This window comes from Ambystoma mexicanum, chromosome 2q (assembly GCF_040938575.1).
Source record: "Ambystoma mexicanum isolate Mex_15411 chromosome 2q, UKY_AmexF1_1, whole genome shotgun sequence".
In the NCBI taxonomy this organism is placed as follows: Eukaryota; Metazoa; Chordata; class Amphibia; order Caudata; family Ambystomatidae; genus Ambystoma; species Ambystoma mexicanum.
In genome coordinates, this window is record NC_090924.1 from 636,358,533 (window position 1) to 636,382,247 (window position 23,715).

The window sequence follows — 23,715 nt, forward strand, 5'->3', positions numbered from 1 at the left end:
TCCAGAGAGATCAACTTCTACTTCAGCTACCTCTGCATTTGCAATCATCTGGACGGTGGTCAGTGAATTAGTGTTGGCTAGAATACACCCTGTCTTTTGGAGTAAAATCTTTAGGGCAAATTGTAGCGAGGCCACCGAAGATTGAATCTCTGCTAATTCGTTTGCCCCCGGATACGTGGAGGTGAGATCTTCTTCCTCTGCATCCGGTGCATCTTCCATAGAGACCATTACCATGTTGGGAGAGGCAGACAATCTGCTTGAGGGAACTGGATGAACCAGGGCACGAACAGGAAAGTCCGATGAATTATTTCCCTGTAACAAGCCGATGTCATCCGGCGTCCTGGGGATCTGTGGGGTCATCCCTCTCTGGATGCTCAGGCATAGATCTAACAATGAGTTGTTATCGATAGCATCGTAATTTGACGAATTCATAGGATCTCCTGCCCCGGCTTCCGGCAAAACTCGATAATCGTGGAATTAATTTCCGGTGGGGGAAATCAAGGGGAAGAAACCAGTAATTGCTCCTTCTCCTGGAAGAACCGTGGTCTTGGCATTCTTCTTCTATTTTCCCTTAAGGACGCCCGTAGCCTTATTCTGGAGGCCATCACCCTCTAGTTGCTTCCTTGTGTTGCGTAAATTGTAATTGTTTTGTGCAGCTTTTTTCCCCCCGACGGCATTCTGAGTCACTTAATTGTATTTTAATATGCTCCCAATCACTCCACGGTCCCCTCACAGGTATAAGGGTTGTAGTACACCCCCGACTGGGCCTTGCCTTCTACTTTCCAAACAATGTTATCCGCCGAGTACCCAATATAGTCCAGGAGCAAAACCACCTGTTGAGACTAATGGCCCCACTTCTTACAGGTAATGCGCTACTACACGCTTTAAGTGAGGCGCCCAGTGAAGGGGTAGCTACACTCCCCCACCTTTACCACTGGCTTACCAAGAGTTAGAGGAACCTGCACCATCAACCAAGTGCAAGGCCTAAATGCTCGCAGCTTAATGATCCTACAAATACCTCCAGGCATACAGCAAGCTGAAGACCAGTAAGCCTGTGGGCCTAAGTGTACATGCAAGAGTGTGCCACACCCTGGTTGCTCAAGGGCGGATATTACCACAATCGTGGCCAGTGGTCAGAAATGAGGCGCCCAGTCTAAACTTCAGAGCCCATATGGCAGGGCACTAGCTATCATGTTAGGCACAACCAATGTAATGCATGTAGTGAAGTGAAGGAAGGAGCACCACAATAAACGTTCAGGACAACACCCAAGCACAAAAACCGAAGTTCCCCTTAATTCCACTCTGCTCCACTGTGCCTCCAATCCTGAGTGCCAGCCCCAAAAGCCCTCAGACACTAATAGGCCAGCCGTCAATCCCCCTCTCAGCAGGGAAATCACCTGCTTTGCCCACGTTATCCGCCAACATGTATTGGGGGAGGTAAGGGGAGCACAAAGATCTGGACGCCACCTTATCCGTTTGCTTTTTCTCTGAGCCTGGCAAAGCGCTTGGGTCCACACCCAATGCCCCCACTGTTTGCTCCACACGCGCTGCAGACAAGCTGCAGAAGCGCTGGTAGAGCTGGCAAGGCTAGCAGAGCTTGCGAGGTCAAGCGATTAAGTTATGTTCACACCAGCTGCCGGCTCCCAGAGCTCCCACCGGCAGCTCCTCGCGCTCCTCCTCGCACACTCAAGGGGTTAGAGGAAAGAACCTCCAAACGTGCAGAATGCGGATGCAGAGAACGGTGAATCAAGCCGCACCTCCACCCTGAAGCGACAGCACGTATCGCAGAGGCCGCTTCCGATTCACAAGGAACAACCTTGTGGCAAGCTGGTTAAACAAACCCAGCAAGATCTGCAGACTGTTGGGAGTGAGAAGAAGTAGTTACTCTCTTACCTGGTAACATTCTTTCGATGGGATGGTCCGACAACGTATTCCATATCTATGACAGTAATCACCACAGCTGTGCTGCTTCGGAAAAAAATCTTTCTGCGTCCTGCGCCGTCCTCGATGGCCTGCGTCGAGCCGACGTCACCGGATGTTATAAGTAGGACGCACGACACCCGTAGCCGCAGTTGTAATTTTTTCCCAGAACGTGTGGCACCAATCTTCTGCCAGTAGGACCACAGAAAGCCTTGCGGAAACGTAAGCTGCAATCGAATAAGAAATTCTGTAGCGGGGAAGGCATGGAGGGAGCGATATGGAATACATCGTCGGACCATCCCATCGAAAGAAAGTTAACCGTTAAGAGAGTAACTTGTTCTTTGCGGGGATTGGGTCCTCCGACGTATTCCATATCTATGACAGACTCCCGAAGCAGTACCAACGTAAGGAGGTGGGAAAATAATTTGGAATATACAAATTTAGAATGCCCAATCAAATTGCAGAGTAAAGGACCGCCTTGCCAAAAGCCAGATCCTGCCCATGGATAGAATCAAGGGAGTAGTGACGCACAAAAGTATGGACCGAAGCCCAAGTGGCTGCATCATAGATGTTACGAATAGGAACACCCCTCTGCAGGGCAGTAGAGACAGCCATACCCCTAGTCGAATGGGCCTGTAAGCCTACAGGAGGATCCTTAACCGCTAGGCGGTAACATTCAGAAATTGCCAAGATAATCCATCTAGATAAAGTCTGCTTAGTCACAGCTTGTCCCAAATGCCTTCTAGCGTAACCAATAAAGAGCTGATCGTCCACTCTGACCCGGGACATGCGTGAAATGTTGAAATGTAGAAACTTAAAGCTCTCCTAGAATCTAACTTTTTGGAGCCTCTCCTCGTCCTTACCAGGATGCGGAGGAGGATAAAATGCCGGAAGAACAACTTTCTGGCTAAAATGAAATTCCGACACCACCTTCGGAAGAAAGGAAGGACGAACTCGAAGGACAACCCTGTCCTTATGAAACACAGTGAAGGGTGGCTTAACTGAAAGTGCCTGTAACTCACTCACTCTGCGAGCGGAAGTGACCGCAACTAAAAATACAGTTTTAAGGGTTAACAGTCTCAAAGGACAAGAATGCAAAGGCTCAAACGGAGCACCCATTAGAAACTTGAGAACAAGGTTCAAATCCCAACTAGGCACCTGGAAAGGTGACGGAGGGAACACATTAGTGAGCCCTTTCAGAAACTGAGAAATTAAAGGAATTTTAAAATAAGAACACTCCTCAGACGAGCGCTTAAATATGGACAGCGCCGCCAGGTAACCTTTAATGGTACCCACTTGTAAGCCCCTGTGGGCTAAAGAAAGCAAAAAAGACAGAACTACAGGAATGTCACATGAAAAAGGATCCACATTCTTAACCCTGCACCAGTCGCAGAACATTCTCCAACGGCAACGGTACAGGGACTTTGTTGCCGGCCTTCTGGCCGAAAGCAACACCTCCATCACGTCTTCAGGGAGGTCCCAATCCTTATACCTCAACCTTTCAGAAGCCAAGCGTGAAGGTTGAGGGATCTGACCTCTGGATGGAGAACCTGACCCCCCTCCTGTGAGAGCAGATAGTCTCGGTAGGGAAGACGACGTGGAGGGCAGATGGACAAGTCAAGCAAGTCCGGGTACCACGCCCTCCTGGCCCAAGCGAGAGCAATGAGGATCATCCGGGAACCGAACCTCAGTAATCTCTGCAGCACCTGCGGGATGACGGGGACTGGAGGAAACGTGGACCACTCCACCACGAACGCGTCTTCTAAGGCTCCTCTTGGAGGAAATTCCCACGAGCAGAACCTTTCGCACTTCCGGTCGAAACTGGAGGCAAAGAGATCCACTTGAGGGGTCCCACAAAGGGCGAAGATCTCCAGGAGAATCTCCTGAGCCAACTCCCACTCGTGAGAGATCGCGCTCTGCCTGCTCAGAGCGTCCGCCGTCTCGTTTTCATCTCCGGCCAGATGAACTGCCGAGATCGAAATTTCCTGCTGGATGGCCCAGTACCAGAGCTACATCGCCTCCCTGCACAGAGGAAGTGACCCTGCCCCCCCCCCTTTTTTGTTGAGGTACTGCATCAACTCCAACAGACTGATAAAGAGTCTGGACTCCGACGGAGACCAACGACCGTTGACTGTGAGCTCGTTGGCATGAGCTCCACATCCCGTGAGGGATGCGTCTATCACGATCGTCACCTCCGGCCAGGGCCACCAAAATGGAGCTCCCCTCATCAGATTGCCTTCGTCGGCCCACCACAGAAGGTCCTGAGCGACCGATGGCGGCACCTGAACGGGGTCTGACATCCTGCCGGAGGACTGTGACCACTGCATCTTGAGAGCCCACTGCAAAGATCTCATCCGCAGTCGGGAGACTCTGGGCATGTGTACCATCTGCTGAATGTGAAGAGCCCTCACCTGGGGAGGAAAACACTGCCCCAGGGACGTGTCGAGCACTGCTCCGATGTACTGGAGCTGCTGAGTTGGCGTCAAGTGAGACTTCTTTAAGTTGAGGGAGAAGCCCAGCTTGTGGAGGGAGTGGCAGGTGGCGGATAGTTGATCCAGGACTTGCTCGGGAGAGCGCGCCCTGATCAACCAATCGTCCAGGTAGGGGTAGACGTGAATCCCCCCTTTCCTGAGATCTGCTGCCACCACCACCATGAGCTTGGTGAAAACCCTCGGGGTGGAGGTCAATCCGAACGGCAGGACCCGAAACTGAAAGTGCGAGTCGCCAACCGCGAACCTCAGGTACTTCTTGTGCTTTGGATGGATCGGCACATGAAAATAGGCATCCTTGAGGTCGAGAGACACCAACCAGTCCTGAAGTTGAAGGGCCTGGAAGACTTGAGAAAGAGTAACCATCTTGAACTTGTCCTTCCTGAGGAGCTTGTTCAAACCGTGCAAGTCCATGATGGGTCTCAATCCTCCGTCTTTCTTCCAAATAAAAAAATAAGGGGAATACCATCCCTTGTTCCTCTACGCTACAGGCACCAGTTCTATGGCGCCTTTCTCCAGCAGGGATTGAATTTCCTGCACAAGGAGCGGATCCGGACTCTTCAAAGAGAGGTTCCCTGGTGGATTGTCGTGAGGCCGGAAAGGAAGACAGTAGCCGTGGGCTATGATCTCCAGAACCCACACATCTGAAGTAATGGCACGCCATTCTACCAGATGCTGCGCCAGCCCTCCCCCAACCAGAGAAGCATGAGCCTCATGACTGAGCTAAAGCGGCTGCTGCAGTGCCTGAGGGCAAAGAGGCAACTGCACGCGTGGCCTTGGCACCTCAAGTACCGTGTTTCCACCTCTGGCACTCCTATGGTTGCCCCTTTGACTTGCAGCTCCTCTCGATTTACTAAAGGATGAATAATAACGAAAGGAACCTCCCCTCCATTGCTGTCCACCTAGGACGAAAAGGCAGAGGTTGGCGGACTGCAGCGCCCAACGACTTTGCTGTAGCTTTCGAGGTCTGCAACCTCTCAAGACTCTCGTCAGCCTTGCTGCCAAAAAGATGTTCACCATCAAAGGGCATGTTGAGGAGCCGGGCTTGCACATCCGGAGCAAAACCCGACTTCCGCAACCACGCAAACCTGCACAGTATGGTGCTCGCCGCCATGGACCGGCTGATGCAATCAACCATGTCCAGACCCGACTGAACGGATTCACACATGGCGTCCTTGCCATCCTGCACGATAGCAAGGAAACCATCCCGTTCCTCCCCTTCGGGAATATGATCAGCCGCTAGGGAAATACAGTTCCACAGAGTGTGCGTGAAACGAGACAAGGTACAAACGGAGTTGGCAGCCTGGAGCGCCATTCCCCCCAGAAGAAAATACCTTCTTCGCCCAGCCGTCAAAACATTTGTCGTCCCGATCAGGAGGGATGGTAGGGTACAACGCCTGCTTTGCGGGGGCCGTAGCCGCCTGCACCACCATACTCTCTGGAGTAGGATGCGTTGTCAAGTAGCAGGGGTCACCACTGGCTGGGCGATATTTCTTCGGCAAGGACTTGCTCACTGCCGGGAGACTCTCCGGAGAAGTCCAAGCCGCAGCCACCCTTCTCTGCAAGGCCATATGGAATGGCAGCACCGGGTCAGTTGGAGGACCTTGGTCCAAGATATCAGTCAGGTCATCCTGCTGAAAATCCCCAGGGGGGGCAGACCAACCCAGGTATTCAGTGACCCTCGACATGAGGCACCGATATGAAGATTCGGCATGCGTGCCAGGCTCCGGCCTACCAAACTCCACCTCCGGAGAGGTGTCTAGACCACTGGCGTCATGCAGCGACTGACGCAGGTCCTCAAGTTGACTGTGACCAGAAACAATGTCATCAGGAACCAATGCAGGAACCTCACCTTCCTCAGACCCCTCATCCACCTCAGAAATATAATATAGAGGCTGGAAAGAGGGTACAGAAAAAGGCTCAAAGACATGTTTAGCCTTAGCCATCGCCTTTCTTGGGGGTGCCACGGGGTACCTCTGACAAGGCTGCCTCAAAAGGCGTCGACGTTGAGCGCGGCGCCGACAGCTTCGACAACGTCGACACAGGCCTCGAGGGCGGAGCCCCGAACGTGTCGCTCGACAGCCTAGGCGTCGATGGGTTAACGACTTCCTAGGAGGCAGGGCCTCGAGAAAGTCCGTCAATGACCTTGGCGCTGCTGGCGTCGATGTCTTCTTGGAAGACATCACAGAGTCTCGCGGTCTCGATGGCGTCGAGGACCAGGACCTGGAACGGGCATGCCTAGAGCGACCATCCTTGTCCGACTGGGACCTCGAAGGCGCCCGGTGGTCGCGACGACTGCTTGAGCCTGAAGGCGGACGAGCGGTGTCTCTAGCGCGGCCTCGACCGGCGTCCTCAGATGGCGCGGCCGGACCGGAGCCCTGCGATTGAAAGATTGCCAACATCTCCTTTCGGAACGAATCCCATTCCTACGGAGTGGAATACTTGTTGGGACAAGCTACCCGCCGACGGGCGGAGTCCTCGGAAGAGGACGGGGAAGGCGACCTGTGACGGTGCTTCCTGGAGTGCCTCGAAGAGGCATAGGAATGGCGGGACCAACTCCCAGACCGAGAACCCCCATACTCACGACGACGATGCGGAGAGTCACCCCTCGAATCGTCCGTCGAAAGACCAGTGGAACGTGACTTCCGGGGCTTGGCCACCTTACCGACTGACAGCTTCTTCTTACGCTCCCGCAAGGCCTTCGAAGTGAGCGATTGGCAGTCGATACAGTCGTCCGTATCATGGTCCTCCCCGAGGCACCAGAGGCAAGCGTTGTGCGTATCCGTCAGGGACATCTTGGACCCACACACCTGACACTTCTTAAACACGGACCGCGGGGTGGAAGAAGCCGAAGCCATCATATTCGTATGAAGAAACAGGTTCGAAGAACAGAAAGAACAGGATTCAGTACAATCGAGGGGCGCCGAGATCTCCGAAGCGAACACGTTAGCGGAAAAAATGGAACTGAGGCAACGGGCGCTGTGCGTCCTACTTATAACATTCAGTGACGTCGACTTGACGAAGGCCCTCGAGGACAGCGTATTGACGTCATCAACGCAGGACGCAGACACCGAAAGGTTTTCCGAAGCAGCACAGCTGTGGGGATTACTGTCATAGATATGGAATATGTCGGAGGACCCAATCCCCTCGAAGGTGCCCTGTTCCGGGGACCTCTTCCAAACCGAAATAGCAGTGAGGTATCCCTTTAACAGTGCCAATCAAGGGCAGCAAGAAATATCTAAAACAGGCGATAAGAGGCAGGCTAAAGGGTCGAGATGCCTCTCCCAGCAGCAAGCTGAAAATGTGTCTCATCTGTAGGCATAAATAGACTTTGTGGTGGGTCTCGGAGCTGAAAGGAGTACATCAAGGACGTCATCCAACAAATTCCACTCCTTGTATCTCAGCCTCTCAGTAGCCAAGCATGAAAGTTCAAGCTGCTGAAGTTTGGGTGGAGCACCCACATTCAGATTGGGAGAGCAAATTGACTCTCCTCAGAAGGTGCCAGGGAAGGCAGATGGACATGTCCAGGAACTCTGGATACCATGTCCTCTGATCCCAGTCTGAATCGATCAGGACCAACGTGGTTCCGTCCTCCTTAGAACCAGCGGAATGACAGTGATTAGTGGAAACTCATAAAGGAGCTTGAATGTCTACTCGACTGTCAGCACGTCCCCCACAGCTCCCTGAGGAGGAAATTCCCTGGGGCAGAACAACTTGTACTCCTTGTTCATACTAGAAGCAAAAAGGTTGACTTGAGGAATTGCCCAAAAGGAGATCTCCTCCAGAACATACTGGCAGAGCTCCGATTCATGGGAGGCTGAAGTCTGTCTGTCTTAAAGCATCCGCTGTGACACACACTCTTCCGGACAGATGGGATGGCATTGGAGGAACGCCGTTCTCCAGAGCCCAGAACAACAGTTGCATTGCTTCTCTTCACAGAGGCAAGGACCCCACACCACCTCGTTTGTTGAAGAAGCATGTTGTGATGAATCCGACGGTATAATCCCTCCTTTCCCAGCAGTAACCTCCTCCCATGTGGCCAGGTGATGGCAGCCGCTAACTGATCCTACGGGCGGTTACATGAGGTATGATCGAGACACCCTCTGGGAGAGGGTAATTGTATCATCTGTTGAGACATGGTATCCCTGTTCCCTTTCAATACATCTCCAACTCCCCATGCCCTAACAACCTATTGTAATACCTGCCCTCTTCCACCCATGCAGAATAGTGTGAACCTGTCGTTACATTCCAAAGGCCAACTTCTAGGAGTCAACTGACCATGTCAAATTGTGAAAGACACTTAGTCCAGTCCTACATATCATTCTTCTCAAAAACTAGTTAACCTTTAAAATCCATAACAAGAGGGGGCCACCAGGGGGCGCATAGGTGATGGCAGCCTAGGTGCCGAGCTCCCGCCGAGTCTGGGCCTTCCAAGGGGATTGAGCCCCCCCCAGACGGACCCGCTGGGCAGCCTTACAGCGGTGACCCCCCCGAGACACCCCTGCTCGAAAGAGCGAAGCTTGAGGCCCCCGGGAGACAGGAGAACGGGCCACGACGGGGCGGCGACCGAGAGGGAGAGTGCGCCCGAGTGCACGGGGAACAGGAACGGCCTGCCGGAGAGCCGGCCCTCGCATCGGGCTGTGGAGCCTCTGGGAAAGGAGAGGCGCGCAGAGGCGGAGGGCCTGCGGGTGGATCCAGCCCGCAGCAGCCCAGAGGAGGTGGACGGGGACGCAACGAGAGGGAGGCCCACCGGCCGGGCCCACCCCCAACAGATTCCGGCGGAAAGCGAGTGGAAGCGGCCCACAGAGGTGAGGCACTCCCCCGCCGGTGTCTGCCCTCCCCAGCAGTCGCCCACCAGATTGGGGCCCCCGAGCAAGGATCTGAGCCGCGTCACCCTCTCCTCTCCAGCGGGGACGGAACACTCTCCTGGCGGGAGGCGCGCGCGGGCAGCCCCCAGATCCGGCATCCGGGTCCTGGGGAGCCCCGCTGGAGAACCTGTCCTCTCGTCGGGCTGCGGAGCCCGGGAAAAGGAGGAGCCTGCAGCAGGCCACAGGAGGCAGTCACAGCCGCAGTGAGAAAGAGGCCCACCCCCCACCCACAACGGACTTCGGCGGATGGCGAGTGGAAGCGGCCCGCGGAGGTGAGGCACTCTGGGCCTGCGCCACCTTCTCCCCGCCTCCGGGGTTGGAGCACCCTCCCAGTGGGGCGGACCTGGTGGGTGGCACGGGCGGGCAGCCCCCACACCCGGCACCCGGGGCCACACACAGGAAATACTTTGAGCACCCGCCAGCCAGCCACAACCACAGCACGCCCAACCACCCACCCCCCCTACAGTAGACTGTTCCCCAGCAGTATAGGCCCAGCGAGGCCCCAACCAAAGCGCAAGAACCTTGAGTCTGCACGCTGAGGACTGTGCCCCCCCCCCACCCCCCCGGAGAACCCTGTGCGCCCAGGGGCCCTGGAGAAGGAGAAGACGACCACCGACCTCGGCCCAAACAGGTGGAGGCCCCCGGGGCGTGTGCCCGCCTGTCACCCCCTCCGGCGGAGAACAGTGAAAACAGACAGAGGTGTAGGAACGGCACCGGTGGCCCCCCCGCCCTACAAGGCCACACTGAGACGAGGAGAGCCCCAGGTGCGAGGCCCCCGCCCAGAGCGGGAGGGGTGTGTGCCCGCCTGAGGACCACCTCGGGGAAACCCCCCAAAGACCCTGACCAGCGGCGGACCCCGCGGGGGGCACGGCAGAGGGGTGTATGAGCTGGCAGGAGACCCTACAGACATTCCGGTACAGAGATATGGAAAGTCACAACAACAGCTCCACAGGCTCCGGCGGCATGGCTCACTCGGGCACCACGACGGACTCCACAATAGCAATGGAAAAGGGCCTTGCCTCTATTTTACAGGAAATTAGGGAAATGCGCTCAGACATTGCCCAGAAGTTCGAAAAAATGGATCAGAGGGTGGACAAAGTGGAGGACAGGCTCCTGCAAGTGGAAACCAACCAGTCCTCGTCAGTAGCCCACGAAGTTCACACAGACATGAGGCTCGCAGCTCTGGAGAAAAGAGAGGAGGAAAGAGCAAGGCAGATGGATGACTATGAAAACAGGGAAAGGAGGAACAATCTGAGATTTTTCAGGATACCAGAGACCGAAGGGGAAACAGAGAGGGACTTAACTCGAATTGTGAGAGACATTATTACACTGCTGTTTGCGGAGGAGATGACCACAGAACCAACGTTCGACCAGGTGCATAGAGCAGGAGGTAAGGCGGGGAGCCCCCGGTCTGTCCTTGCCCGGTTCCACTATTATACGGAAAAGACCAAGGTCTTGGATGAAGCGAGGAAAGCGGGGGTAATAACTTACAACAACGCTCAGGTCTCCATTTTCCAGGACCTCTCCGCCTACACCCTGGCAAAGCGCAGAATGTGCCGCCCCTTAACGCAGCTACTCAAAGAGAAGGGGGTGCGCTATAGGTGGGGGTATCCTTTCTCCCTGTCATTCGAATATATGGGCCAACGGACAATGCTGACTACTGAGGAGGATATAAGAGGGGCCATACAGGATTTCGCGGCGGACTCCAACCCCCGAAGAGACCCAATCGGCCCTGAAGCAATAGAAAGGGGCGGCCTAGACCAGTCGGGCTACAGGAGATGGAGAACCGCTTCGCGGAAATACAAAAAACTGAACACTCCACCACCCGCGCAGGAAAGAGAACATAGGGACTTGGAGGGCTGACGGCGTGCGAATCCCGACTAGCTGCGGTGCAGGATTGGAAGTTCGGGATATCCCAGCGAAAACAGTCCCACTCTGAACAGCAAGTATAGTGTGAGCGATTGACGGGTCAATGCATGGGGGGGAAAGGGGGGGCTCAAGGAGACTAGCATTGAACCGCGTGCCTGGCCAAGGGGGACAGGCTGGTGGTCCGGCCAAAAGCCAGCAATGGCGGAACTAACTGGCTGGACGCCGGGTAGGGGGGAGGGAGGTATCCTCAAGTTGGCAGGGGTTGTTTTTTCAGGGTTCGGGGTGGGGGGAAGTTGGGGGTCAGTTTTAGGGCCCTTCTGGAGGGCGGGAGGGGATATCCAATTCATCAAGATGCGAGACTAAAGAAGCGAGACGGGGATTTGATAGGATGTGGGTGACCGGACGGGAGAGTTGCATAGACCATGGCTGAGGGTTTGCCGGCCCTAGGGGTGGGTGCCTTGAATGTGCGAGGTCTGAACACCCCCACAAAAAGATCTCTAGTATGTAGAGAGTTCCGAAGGGCTAAACTAGACCTGCTCTTCCTGCAGGAGACACACTGGGCACGAGGGAAAGAACCCAAGATGAGGGGAGGAGGAATAGGCGAAATGCTCTGTACATTGCACAGATCTAAGAAGAGGGGAGTGGCCATCTTGTTAGCGAGGGGCGTAGGCTTTGAACAGGAGGCATCACTGAGGGACCCCGAGGGTCGCTATCTACTGGTAAGAGGTTCACTACAAGGCGCCCCCTTAACTCTGGCAGTCGTATACGGCCCAAATGAGGGCCAGGCCCAGTTCTGGGAGGAAGAGATAGGCTTAAACTCTTTGTGCGCGGCAAGGTAGTGGTGGGGGGAGACTTCAACATGGTCTTAGACCCATCCTCAGATAGAAAGCGCATGGGTCCTCCAACCATTAGGCCTGCGGATGAGGCCATGGCGCGCAACTTCCAGAGTGTCAACGCAGAGCTGGGTCTGGTGGACACTATCCCGTCCCCTAGGTCTGACGTCCCCTCATACACGTGTTACTCGGCCATACACACCTCATTCTCCAGAATTGATTATATCCTGGTGGACGAGACACTTCGCCCATACATCTCGGGCTATAGAGTTGACTCGGTCCCCTGGACGGACCACGATATGGCCCTGATCACTATTGCAGAGGGTTGGCACTCAGAGCGCAGAGGACGCTGGAAATGTAAGGACGCCTTGCTGAAAGACGAAGTCCTCGCGCAGGAAGTGCTAGACGCCATAACGGAGTTCTTTGAGCTGAACGATAATGGGGAGGTTAGCATACATATATTGTGGGACGCCTTCTAGGCGACTCTACGAGGAGCTCTTATGAAAATGGGATCCCAGAAGAAAAGGGAGGCCCGGGAAAAGATTCTACGGGACAAGATAGCCCAACACCAGCCATGTGGCTCCCCGGAAAGGCCCCTTGAGCGCGACCAAGTCGCCGCACTGGAGGACTTCAGACTCCAATTGAAGGACCTCCTCCTGCATAAAACGGAGAGGAGCCTCCAGATGGTGAAACAAAAATATTACGATAAGGGGGATAAGGCAGACAGCATTCTAGCCTGGAAGCTGAGGGAGGTCCAACGTAATAGAATGGTGAAGGCGGTGAAAGACACTCAGGGGACATTAGGGTATGACTCTCCCCACATTGGGGAGGCCTTCCGCCATTACTATGAAACTCTGTACACTTCAGAATATGATGAGGGAGACTCTCCAATAGAAGACTTCCTGGGGTCCATTCAAGTCCCTACCTTAACGAGAGTGATGTCTGAGGGGTTGGAGGGTCCGGTTAACGAGGAGGAGATAGACAAGGTAATCAGCGGGATGAAAGTGGGGACCACCCCGGGGGAAGATGGTTTCACGGTGTACTTTTACAAGAGGTTCCGCTCCGCCCTAGCTCCACACCTGGCGAGGGTTTTCAATTCTGTACTAGAGGGGGGCATTCTCCCCGATTCCATGATGGGGGCCATCATAGCAGTACTGCCCAAGGAAGGAAAGGACCCCGAGGTGTGCTCCTTGTACCGGCCGATTTCGTTACTTAACACGGACGTGAAGATCTTGGCTAAAGTGGTGGGAAAGCGGATGGAGGGGATAATGCCGAGGCTGGTCCACGGTGATCAGGTAGGCTTTATAAGGGGGAGGCAGGGGTCGGACAATATCCGCAAAACGATAGACCTGTTCCACTATGCACAGGAATCAGAGTTGGACGCTTGTGTCCTCTCCCTAGACTCCGAAAAAGCATTCGATAGGGTGGAGTGGAGATACATGGAACTCCTCCTCCGAAAAATGGGTTTCGGGCCCCACATCAGGAGCTGGGTATCTGCACTCTATAGAGCTCCCACGGCAAGGGTTCAAGTGAACGGGACGTTGTCCGGGTCCTTCCCTCTCTCGTGGGGAACCAGGCAGGGTTGCCCCCTCTACCCTTTGATATACGTTCTCACGATGGAACCATTGGCCATAGCGATCAGAGCACATCCAGGCATCAGGGGAATTAGTAGAGGTGAAATGGAATTCAAATTGTCCCTATTTGCAGACGACATTCTGGCCTATATGGTGAGTCCCGCCTCCTTTTGTCCCTGATGGCCACCTTCGGCCGCTTCTCTGGGCTAAAAATCATCGCTACGAAATCAGTCCTGCTCCCAATGAGAGAACGAGACCCTGAGTTAGACCCGCTGGATAGGCTGGAAGGGGTTGCAGTGGGTAAGGCTTCCATACGATACCTGGGCGTCCTTCTTACCAGGGACCTGTCTAAACTAGCCTCCACCAACTATAACCCCATAATGGCAGGGATCACAGTGGACCTGCGGAGATGGGGCAAGATGATCCTGTCATGGTATGGCCGGATGACAGCGGTCAAGATGAATGTCTTACCAAGGGTTCTATACCTGTTCACAGCGCTCCCCACCATCATCCCAGAGCAGACCTTTAGGGATTTACAGAACGCAGTCCGAGAATTCATTTGGCAGGGGAAAACCCCGAGGACGGGGAGGTCAACTCTGACACTGCTGAGGGAGGAGGGGGGGGGTTCGGGCTTCATGACTTTCGCCTTTACTTCCGAGCAGCCCAATTGAGGGTCCTCTTAGAACACATGAAAGAAGGGATGAGGATGTACTGGTCATACCTAAAGGACATGGACACCCACCACTTGAAGGTTAGGGATCTCCTATGGGCCCCGCGCAAAACTATCCCGAGAAAGTTAAGAGCCCATCCGACCCTGGGAGTCCTCTGGGAAATTTGGAAGGAGGGCCCACAGACAGCCCATCTCACTTCATGGCCTTCCCCGATGTCCTCCCTTTGGAGTCTCCCCCTCAACCTGGGAAATAGAGGGTTCCGGAACTCACAGATCTGGTCAGATTTAGGGATGGAATGGGCAGGGCAGATGTTCAGGGAGGGAGAATTCCTAGCTTACGATGACCTGAGAGATGCACTTGGCCATGGGTCCCTTTCCATCTTTGAGTACCACCGCCTCAAGGGCATACTGTGTGACCAAGCGTGGGGCCAAAATTTGAGGAGGGAGTTGACCCCCTTTGAAAAGTTCCTGGACACGGCGACCTCGAGAAAGGGCGCGGTGTCGAGCATGTACAAAATTTTGAACACCATTAACCTCCCCGGGAGACAAAGTTTCCGCTTATACTGGGAGGAATTGGCGGGGGGAGTTCTTTCGGAGGACGCCTGGTCCAGGATTTTTAAGATCGCCTTCCACAGTAATTTATTCACTGCAGACATGGAGCATAATTTCAAGATACTGCAGGGGTGGCATAGGGACCCAGTGAAACTATCCAAAATGTTCCCGGGCGTATCACCAATGTGCCCAAGGGGATGTGGCCAGAGGGGATCCAGGAAACATATGTGGTGGCTCTGTCCAAAGGTCCAGGACTTTTGGGGTATGGTTCGAACTTAGATTGCAGAGGTGTCAGACGAACCTCTCTACCAGGACCCGTTGTCGATGCTGTTGGGTCTCCCCCCAGAGGTCTTGGAAATACATAGATATTCAAGGATGACGGAAACAATGTTGAGGGTGGGGAGGGTGGCCCTGGCACAGAGGTGGAAGAGCCCGGAAACCCCCTCCAAGGAGGAATGGCAGCAGAAGGTAAAGAGCATGTTCTTAATGGATAAACTCACAGCAATGGTAAACAACGATTCGGGCACATTCCTGGCCAACCGGTACGGAGTACAACAGTCCTGGGGATGGGACGTCCACTGACACAAAACACTCCCCCAGGCCCGGGGAAAGGGGTTAGGAGCCAAGTGTGGTCTGGACTGAGTACCCACGGTCCGGGGAACTGCAACTATAACTTAGCCTGTAAAATATTGGTCACCCATCACATCTTCTCCTAAGCACAAGATGGGAAGAGAGCACGAACCGTCTCGCAAGACTGAAGTTCTAGTAGAATAGTAGGGGGGGCAGTGTTGGGGAGGGGAGTAGAGGAAGGGGGTGGGACTAAGGGTTGAATGGGCCAGTCAATTGCATTATATGTACCACTGTGTTTGCCCAGTTTGTTATAATAAGAAAATGCTAATAAAACCAAAGTTTAAAAAAAAAAAATCCATAACAAACAATCATACAATATTTTTGGAAGGGGAGTACTATTCCCACAATCCCTATAACACTGGGACGAAGAAGAGGAAAGGACTAATGCAGAGCACATTAATCCACAAGCACAGGCAGCCCTCTAGTGGCAACAAGCACACACCTGTGCCTGGGACCTCTAAATTACTGAAGCAAGTGGCACGGAGAGGATGCTGGCAGGAGCGTTTTGCTCCTCTTCATGCGAGAAGTCTATGGAGCCAACCGGCTCGGAGTCCTAATGGGCGAAGGTAGCTGGAAGCAGGCGACATGCAGCAGGAACGCCAGAAGCAAGCAGAGAGCTCCTGGGTGTTCGCTGGCATCAGCATTTTACTGCATTTTACTCGCCGACATCCGATGCAAAACAGACAAGCACAGGGGAAGCCTCAATAAGCAGGAAGCCGGTGAAAGAATGGTCGCAACGTGGAAGGCAGCAGGAGTAGACTGTAGAAACAATGGCAAATGCAATTAAAAACCAGTCAGACCGCAAGAGGACAGAGGGAACACTGGGCGTGTCGACGACTAAGCCAAACTGAAATAACTTGTGAAACCACGAAAGAAAAGAAACGCTTTGTAAAACCAAAGAGAGAAAGATGAAAAGGGCAGTTTTCAAAAGGGAGATCCTTTCAAGTTTGTCTATGATTGTTACGAATATATGACAGAGCGGCTAAAAAGCCAATATATAAGAAACCAAGCATATTAGCCAAGAAGTGTACAAGACAAACCCCACCAAAGGTGGGAGAATCAGTAGGAGCTCACACCCGAAAAGCCCTAGCAGGAGAATATACTAGGCCATTCCAGGTGCAAGATTACAGAAAGCCCTGGTAGGAGAAAACTCAAGGCAATTGGAACAGTGTGAACCCAGGAGGCCTGGGAGGAGAGTATGCCAGGCAGTTGCAAGGGTGTAAAGGAAGTCCTGGTAGGGGAACATACTAGGCAAGTTGAAAGTGAACAAACTATAAGAGATAGTCAGTAGGCTGTGTTGGTCTAAGACACTGGAGAATCATAAATCCTGGCATGAGAGTACACCAGGTATCCCGACCACCCATACAAGAAAGACAATCAGCTTAAAGATGACTTTTGTTGAAGGGAACGTCCAGAACTGTTATTTATAACACAGGAGAGTGACAGCAGCCTTCATATCCAGAATGGGACACAAGCCCCAGTTTTTTTTTGGCACCACAAAACAGGTATGAACCTTTGCCTCGTTTCGAGTGCAGTACTAGTTCTATCGAGCTCTTTGAGAGAAGCTTACAGACCTCCTCCGAGAGGATAGTCTACAGAGGCCAGGTGCTGGTGTAAGGCCTATAGTCCATAGGACGCTGCACGAAAGGGAGACAGTAACCCCTGTTGAATGATCTGTAAGGTTCAAGCAACGGACGTGGCCTTAACCCATTATATCATATTATAATTGTTCTTTCATAACGTGCTTAATATCAGAGATTGGTTTCTAAGCACAGAATCATGATTCAAACCTGCTTTGCGCTGCATTGTCTTGCTTCCAAGACAAATGCGTTGCCCCTGAGCTATCCTCCCTCCCCCAATTACTTGACTTGCCCTGAGCTATCCCTCCCTCACCGAATTACGTGCTGAACAGGAAAAGCCCCCTCGACCCACAGGTGAACCGTGGCAGAAAACCTCACTGAGGTTTGGGTTTATGTAGCATTGAGGGGATGGTGGCTGTAGCCACTCCACTCTGAGGACACCTCTACCTCTACCACTCAGTAAGCTCCTGCACGACTGGGAGATTTAGAAGAACTACCTAGAACGAGCTTTGACATCCACTCTTTCAAGGGCTTAGATGTCATCAACTGGTAGGAGCCCCACTCAACGGCGTCATGGCCTGTGCCAAGGCACGAAAGAGTCTGTGAGGAACTGTGATCAGCATTTTCGGATCACAGACCTGGTTTCAGTTTTGACATTTTACAGTGACAATGCAAGTAATCCACATGCGTTGAAGAACATCTGAGGTTATCGAACTATTCCAAGAGGAACAGAGGCAACGGGGCACGGTGCAACCTATTTATATCAGCATTGAAGTCACTTCCAGACACACGTGTGAAGAGCGTCGACAGACTTCGATGCCAAAGCCACACGCCACCCCCTGCTGACAAAACATGTTTCCGACATATGCTAAAGCAGGAATCGATATCTAAAATGAGAAATCCACGGGAGCGCATAATCCATGAAAAATTGGTTTACTTTGATTTTACAGGTGGAGGGAGGGTCGCAATTTCACTTTTGGAAGGTTTAAAACTGAGAAGTTGAATACACCATAAACAATTCCTGCAGTCAGCTAATGTTAAGACAATAATGAGGAACAGTATACAATGCTCTACTTAACGTCCAGTTTTTCACTCCTTGACAGATTGAAAATGAAATAAATGGGATTATAAATACATCAGTTGAATCTTGAAAAAAAACTGTTAGGGGAATACAAGATGCCCTGGCTCAGAGTGGGCTGAAAAGGGGGCAATTGCGCCCCCTGCTGACTGGGTTGTTGCTTCCTGGGCCAGAGCTGCAAAATGTTTTTTAAAAAAAAAATATTTAAAAATAGAATTGGCGATATCCTTCAAAATCTAGCATGGCTCGAAGGAGCCTAGTGCTGCAGGGTCTGCTCAGCTTTTGTTTTGATAGAGTGAGACATGCGTCTTGATTTCAGCAATGTTGTAGGTGTGCCTGTGCGTCCTCCACATGGGGCCCTAAACAGTAGGTGAGTGACAGGGAGAAGAGCCTAGGCAAGGGCCATGTCCATACCACCCAGCAGCAATGTATGCATTGAGATGACAGAGTCTGTGACCCTCTATGATAATGTTGCTATCACTGCAGCCCATACACCATAAGTCTGTTACAATCATCAGCAGCTTAACACGACTTCTGTTTGTGAAGGAAGTAAAGGCACACATCTCAGCGTTTGTCCTCACTGGTGAGCTCACGACAAAAAGAGTTTTCTAAGCACGCAGGGGTGTTACTATGCGTTGCTCATAGAAATGGCTGTTAAGATTGTTTGTGGTACTCGCTTTCGGGGACAGATGAAAAAAACATGCACAGAAGAATAACATTCAGGTATTCATTCTTAGTAGACTGCAAACTAAGAGGGTCATTCAGAGATGGGCAGATTGTTCTATGAAATAAAACTGGATAAAGTTACCACCGTCACACCAATGGTATTTACAAAAATCAGTGCAATTTAGAGTTGGCCACCGGCTGAGGTGGTATTTTTTTTTTAATACCTTTGGAGATACTTAAGAAATGCCACCTCTGCCAGTTGTAATGTAAAACTGTGGGGTTTTTAACTGTTATTTCCACCATTTCCTCCTTCACTGTGAAGGTGGCAATGGATAAGTACAGAAGTGGCTAAAATCACTACTGTACAATTTGTTTTATGCACAAAAGGGTCAGTTGTGACCCTTTCATGCATTACATGAGTAAGGTGGTGAGGGGAAGCAGAGAGGCCCAGCCTTTCACCCGAATGCCATGGCCCGTTGTAAAAACATTTTCACTGGGCCTCATTATGAGTGAGGCGTTAAGGGGTTAACGGCGCCGTAAACGGCGCTGACCCTTAACGCCTGATTACAAGGTCCCTTAGCGCCATGGTGATTTCAACGCCTGCTTTTTGCAGGCGTTAAAATCCATGGCGCTAAGGGACCATGGTGCTAATTACGCCACTGTAATTTACGGTGGCGTAATTAGCGCCTTCCCCACTCCCATTATGCCCTATGGGGCAAAAATGGGAATGGGGAAGCGTAAAATGGGAAATGGGGATTTACCGCCCCACTCACCTTGGAATGGGGCGGTAAATCTGCCATCCACCATGGTGTAAACGTAGTAACTTACCGCCTGGGTCGTAATGAGGCCCACTGTATTGAAAAGAAGTGTCAATTTCCATTCCCAACAGTAAAAAGTTTTTTTATTTTTCAATTGGTGCCAATTTGGTTTGTTTAACGACACCTCTTGGGTGGGTGTATAATCTATAGTCTTACTCAATAAATAAATATTAACCATTTATGTAATGTGTACTTGTGGAGAGGCAGTATGCTAAGTGAGGTACCTATGTTGCGGAGGAGGAGGCATAAGCAGGAAGCCAGGTATGAGTCCTTTGCAATGACACAGCGTGTTTGACTTTGAGAGTGAAGACAGACCCTCCAGCCTCAGCTCTATCAATGAATTCTCTAGCTTTTCCACCTCTTTACATTGGTCTAAAACTAAAGATGGGATGGAGTGAGATGGGAGGAGATGTTGACTGCTGCCAAATTGCAAACTCAGACACAAGGAAACCTGTGGTAAAAACCCAGAGTTTCCATTTCTCCAAAATATATCATCTTGGTGAAATAATTTTACTACCTCTGGTATAAGGGGAGGATCCCTGGGGCCCAAGTCTCTAACAAACCACACACATACCTGAAACATATGTTGCATAAAGGTAAAGTAATGTCAATAATGTCTACTATATATACACACTTAAGAATATAAAGGTGTTGAGGAAGATTGATATTGATTGCAGTTGTTCTGGAGGTTGGCTCTGCTGCATTGTGGGCTTGAGCCAATGGACCGTGGGCCAGAATAGTGAACTGGACCTCCCAGGCCAAACATTGGCAATCCTTCTCTGGATACAATCTAATTGAAGAGTTACCGTCCCTCAACACTGGGTTCCCTCTAGGTGTTTGCCACAAGGGTACTGTAAAGATTTGTTTAAAACAGATAAATCAGAATCTTGGGACCATCTGGTTGGCACAGTATGGTTGGGTTGCCTGGCAATAATTAACATTATTTTCTAGTACTGAAATGTTAGTTCAGGTTATTCATATCTACCTTAAAACTGCATTCTTAACCAACCTCTAGAAAAAAGTCTTGAGTCTGACTCATTTGTTTCTTTTGGTGATGTCAGGAAAATGTGCCTTCTTACAAGATCCATACTTAGAAGTCTATGATAGACGGAGAGATTAGTTTGCCCAAACATAATTTGCACTGGGCTTATACCCATGTATTACTGCTGTGAAAAGGTGAAGGCAAAATGAATACCCATGCATGAGAAGATTCACAGACACTTTTCTCATTTACATTGATAAAATCAGAATTGATAAAAATCCACGGAAATGTATTACAGGGAATACCTCCAACTGGAAACATGCCATTAAAAACCATGCAGTGGCTCCATTTAGGTTGATTATAAGAATGTAAAGGGAGAAAGCAAGTAAGGTGGAGGTGGCGAAGGAACATAAAATGCACCCTTGTACAGGTTCCACTGTTCATTTTTAAAAGGATCACACTTATTAACTGTTGAGAGCGGGGGACTTTAAAGTGAATATTTCAAAATATCTGTAGAAACATTTGCATGTAAAAAAGAACTAGGGATATGTAACTTTGTATCGTATGTACAAAAAATTGGATTATTCCGATCTATTAGCCTGTTCTCATAATTTACTTTAACAACCAGCAACAACAACAAAAAATGAATAAAATAGAATTGAAGCTTAATGCTTTTGCACCAAATCTCTGATGGAATGGCCTTGTTGGGCTTGATATTCACCTTGACAGCTCAACAGATGCTTCTGTAGGTAAAATCAGAAATGTCTTACCTGGAACTTTGTCAACAGATGCAAACACAGAGCGCTGGACAGTTTGATCACTCATGCCACGTCGTGATTGATCGTAGAATCGGAAAGGAAGGTGTTGAGCGGAGGCTGAAGACCCTTGTCCAAAACCCATTACTTCAGTGGAAGGCTGCACTGGAAGGTCTAAAAGAGCTATAGGGCATAAAGAACAAATGTTATTGTGCACAATTTCTTGATTCACCTCATGATTACATTAGTCTGTTTTCGGTTAAAACAAAAATCTTGTTTTCACAGAGAAATTGGTAACAAGCTATCAAACCATGTAAAATGTAAGTGTTTTCAACACATCATTTGATGATCCATGTTGTTGTAAGAATGCTTTATTCTGCTCCATTTTAGTGACCGAGCAAAAACACAATTCTTTAAAGACCACAACAGAAACAGAGCTGATAACAATCAGTGCAACATATAAGCTAACTAAACCCTCTAAGATTCAGTTCTGTGAGACAACCCTTAGCTTTTGATGTTAATATATGAGATAAGAGACTCATCAACACAGATCAAAACATCTAGAACCCCACACAACATAACAAGTTGTTCACCATAGTGAATACTGTACTCCTAGTCCAAAGTCACATTTCCGTCATACTTTTAGGATATCCAAGGAACAGAACAATAAAACACAACCCATTTTATTGCATCCTCTGGCATCATCTGCAAATCCCTTTTCGCCTACCCAGTTCGGGCCTAATGGATGGCTAAGTTTTAGCAGGATCAGAGGGAGAGCTGTATATAACAAAGGACCTAGGGACTAGGAGTATAGTAGTCACACAGGTAACTTATTCCCACTCTTAAGTCCTATCCCCATTCCATGATACTTGTGGAAGATATAAAAGCAATCTACAGATTGGATAGACCTGGTCCACCTAACCTACGAGATCTTAAAGGGAGAAGATGGAGAAAGTTTGAGTTCCTCCAATACTGGGTCCTGCAACATCTATGGGAGTAAGATGATTGGGCGGTAACTTCATATCTCAACATTAAAGTCTGTCGAGACCCGCCCCAGGATCAATGGATGGTGGAAAGGGAGCACTGTTTTCTCTTTGGGCGGTACAACATCATAGTGGGCTCAGACTCACAAACAAGATGTCCAATGCTTTATCGAATACAGCTGACTAATGTAGATGGAAGTAGAGAGCTTAGGGGTGTAAGTGATTTCAATCTGGCACACACCCAAGTCTCGCCCGGCATGTAGTGCGCAACTGAAGCCCTTATTTATTTGTATCTATAAATTCAATATTCTTTAACGATGTACCACTCATATCACACCCTTCTCCTGAGACCCCTCCCAAGTCACACTGAACCAGGAATAAGGCTAGTTTGCAAAGGTAAATATTAATTTATGTATTTAAAATGTAATCGCAATATATTTTAATCGATAAACAACAATCACCAATGGGGTGACAGAACACGGAATAATATCTTTAATACACTAGGAATACGTAATGAGCACAAAAACAAATGCAGCACAGAACAGAATACTTTTGTGTTGGTTTGGACAGATGGCACTATGGTTAGAGGTTCCCCCTGCACCACCCCTCAACCCTCAATAGGCAATGTAAAGAAATGGGAGGAGAGAGCAGGTATTCAGGAAATAGCAGAATATCAGTCCCACCTTCCCCCTTCAAACACAAGAGAAACACGCAATTGACTTTTGAGCTGTCAGGATGGCTTTGAAATGGTCTTTAGAATTGACTGGGCAAAAACACCAAATGTATTATAAATTATTATGGGAGCCGCTTTGAACAGTTGCACACAATCACAAGCAATGGTTTAGTCAAAAGAAAACAATGGAAATCTCAAAGTCCAAGTCGGAAACAATTTAAAGCTATTTCACACGTGGAAAACTACTCAGGATTTCAATTCGCGGCAAAGTTTTCCTTGCATGATATTCGCTATAACGGGTGAATCGCACTGTTTTGGAGTTGAAATTTCATTTCTATCACAAAAATTGAGGGAGTTATAGAGGTTTTAGTAAGAGGCGTTTTTGCGAAATAGGCGCAAGAATGGAAAACAGAAATGCAATTTGAAAATGAACAAATGGGTTTGATTACACTAGATGATGACTAGGAAAAAGCGAATGCCACAGAGGGATCTTACAGTCATGTGATCAGCGTAACCCGCCTGCTGTAGATAATCTACTTCTTCAGATGAGAAAAGAGTCAGCGCAAAGATAGTTCTAACAATACTGGTTCTGAATGAAAGAGGGGATAGGTTTGAGGTTGGAGTAAGACAATGCAAGCATTGCAAAAAAACTCAGGACATCCTGTCCTCACTCTCCTCCCATCACCTCCCCCCCTCTATTCCCTGCCCGTCCTCTGGCCCCTTCTGCAGCCACCCCTCTTCTCTCCTTCTCTGCCTTTCCCCTTTTTTCTGCTGA

At 50.4% G+C, this 23,715-nt stretch overlaps 1 protein-coding gene across 3 annotated transcripts in view; it reads right to left on the reverse strand.

Moving 5' to 3' along the window:
* The window catches only part of CLEC16A (C-type lectin domain containing 16A), a 1,932,649-nt gene that overhangs the window by 209,786 nt on the left and 1,699,148 nt on the right, over window positions 1-23,715 (reverse strand). For all 3 annotated transcript variants that reach the window (XM_069647805.1, XM_069647806.1, XM_069647807.1), the window contains exon 21: window positions 21,300-21,467. In XM_069647805.1, the coding sequence (XP_069503906.1) occupies window positions 21,300-21,467 (168 nt within the window). The remainder of the gene's footprint in view (window positions 1-21,299; window positions 21,468-23,715) is intronic.